The sequence below is a fragment of the Austrofundulus limnaeus genome, unplaced genomic scaffold, assembly GCF_001266775.1.
Source record: "Austrofundulus limnaeus strain Quisiro unplaced genomic scaffold, Austrofundulus_limnaeus-1.0 Scaffold325, whole genome shotgun sequence".
Taxonomy (NCBI): Eukaryota; Metazoa; Chordata; class Actinopteri; order Cyprinodontiformes; family Rivulidae; genus Austrofundulus; species Austrofundulus limnaeus.
In genome coordinates this window covers 150,363-152,401 of record NW_013952727.1, presented here as the reverse complement: position 1 = coordinate 152,401, position 2,039 = coordinate 150,363, and the positions used below count along the sequence as shown (strand labels likewise).

Genomic DNA, 2,039 nt, shown 5'->3' with positions numbered 1-2,039 from the left:
TAATAATAATAATAATAATAATAACAGTATTTTTTATATTTGAATTTATGCTGAGTTACAAAATATCTAAGATAAAAATCATGCTGGCCCCACTAAACATGACTAAATGGGGCAGATATTCATTCTTTTACCACTAAAAATAAAACAGATGCTCTGTAGTTTACAATGAAAAGCTCACAAAGATCAACATAACTAATACCCATAATTGAATTTTTCAAGGTCAAAATAAATATTTTTTTCTTAGGAAAATGATCAAGGAATAATCTGATAATGTCATATTTATTGAAAATCCTACTAGTTTTAATTTAATTAGATATAGCCACAATGAAACACCTTTTCTGATACCTCTTTTGAATTTGAATGCCTAAATAACAATATTTGACATCAAATTGTAACTAGGGATAATCAATATTTAGAACTTGACTACCTAATAAATCAATCTCAGCTATTAGTGAGTGAGTAATGACTGACTATAAAGTGGGTGGACACCTCCTAGGCTCACCCATAGCCACACCCCTGACACACTCTAAAATGTTGAAACCCTAAACTATAAACTTTACCAGCAGAAATGTTACTTTGCATTTCTTTATTTTCAGTTCTGACTGGTTAGAGTATGATTTTGTCTCAAAGAAACGCTGATTCTGGTGACTGGATGTGAATATAAGTGACACACAGTATGTTTCTCTCTCACAGACATTCAGACGGCTTTAACCTCATGCCACTGTTAGAGGGAAAAGCAGAGCGTTCAGAACATGAGTTTATGTTCCACTACTGTGGTGCCCATCTGACTGCAGTTCGCTGGCACCCACCCTACAGTAAGTTAACACAGTAATGAGCAGATTTTTTATCAATTTCAAGTGGATAAAGTAATCCACACCGATGAGAAACAGGCTTTGACAGGTTTACTATCCTTAAAGCAGGATAAGAAACTAAATGTTAGTCATGCAGATGAAACACTCGTTTAGAAGCTACAGTAAGTTAGTTCTGCATCATAAAAATCTTTACAAAGCTCTTTTGTTTTGTCCTTACTCTTTTAAACACTTTACAGTAAAGACCAAGGGCGTAACTTTGTGCTGAAAGTTGGTGGGGACGCACCGTGGGGGACGGGGTCTGACTCACCCACAGTTGTGCGACCAGGTTTCTCTGTTGTTCGTGTCTTCAGTGTGTGGTCAGTTTAACTGTCTGCACTCGTCGATAACTGAATACCAAATGTTTCTGTTGTGATGCAGTAATACTCAAACCATATTAACTGAGATTATGTTCACCTTCATTCAACCATGTACTATCAGCCCTTTAAACTCACTAAGAATACAGTTTGATAATCAACCATAGTTTCATATAGAGACACACAGGTGGAGCACAGKTGTGTTGGTTTATCCTTTCACATAAGTCTTATAATGTGTGTGTAAAGGACACACTGGATGGGGGTCTGGTGGTCCTCCCCCAGAAAATTTTGAATAAATTAGAAACTATTTCCTGATTTCTAATGTATTTTAACAGGTTGTTAAAGATACTTTTTCCTACATAAATAAACACCTGATTTAATGACTGGAGACAGATTCTTCATTAAACTAGTTGCATTTGTCCTGTTTTTAAATTCAGTTATGACTCAAATAATTAAATTAATGTGATAATTTATCCCAAACAAGCTTAGAGGAGGTTTTTACATTTACTGTATTTATAAGATCGATATGTGGATGTTTGGAACTGATTAGAAAGCTAATGATGGATGGATTGACAGATTTATTTACTGACCTTTATTTAACCGGGAAAATCCCAATTATGAAAACAAATTTCTACCACTTCCTACAAATAAAAGTTAAATAAGCCTATCACTTTTATACTGATAAAAATAAAATAAACTGTTAAGCATACTGTAGATTATGTCTTTAGATCAGTAAACTTAGCATTAAATACAGTTTAACTGCTTAAAAAACCCCTCAAAAATAGAGAATGTCATCACTAAGTGATTGCTAACACTAGCTGATAGATAACTAGCAGCAAGCTAACTTTTCATAAGAAAAATAACAGTGCTGTCT

At 34.1% G+C, this 2,039-nt stretch overlaps 1 protein-coding gene across 2 annotated transcripts in view; it reads left to right on the top strand.

The window, feature by feature from the left end:
* The window catches only part of arsh (arylsulfatase H), a gene marked incomplete at its 3' end in the record, with an annotated part of 18,133 nt that overhangs the window by 10,815 nt on the left and 5,279 nt on the right, over window positions 1-2,039 (top strand). For both annotated transcript variants that reach the window (XM_014022329.1, XM_014022330.1), the window contains 1 exon segment: window positions 694-815. In XM_014022329.1, the coding sequence (XP_013877783.1) occupies window positions 694-815 (122 nt within the window).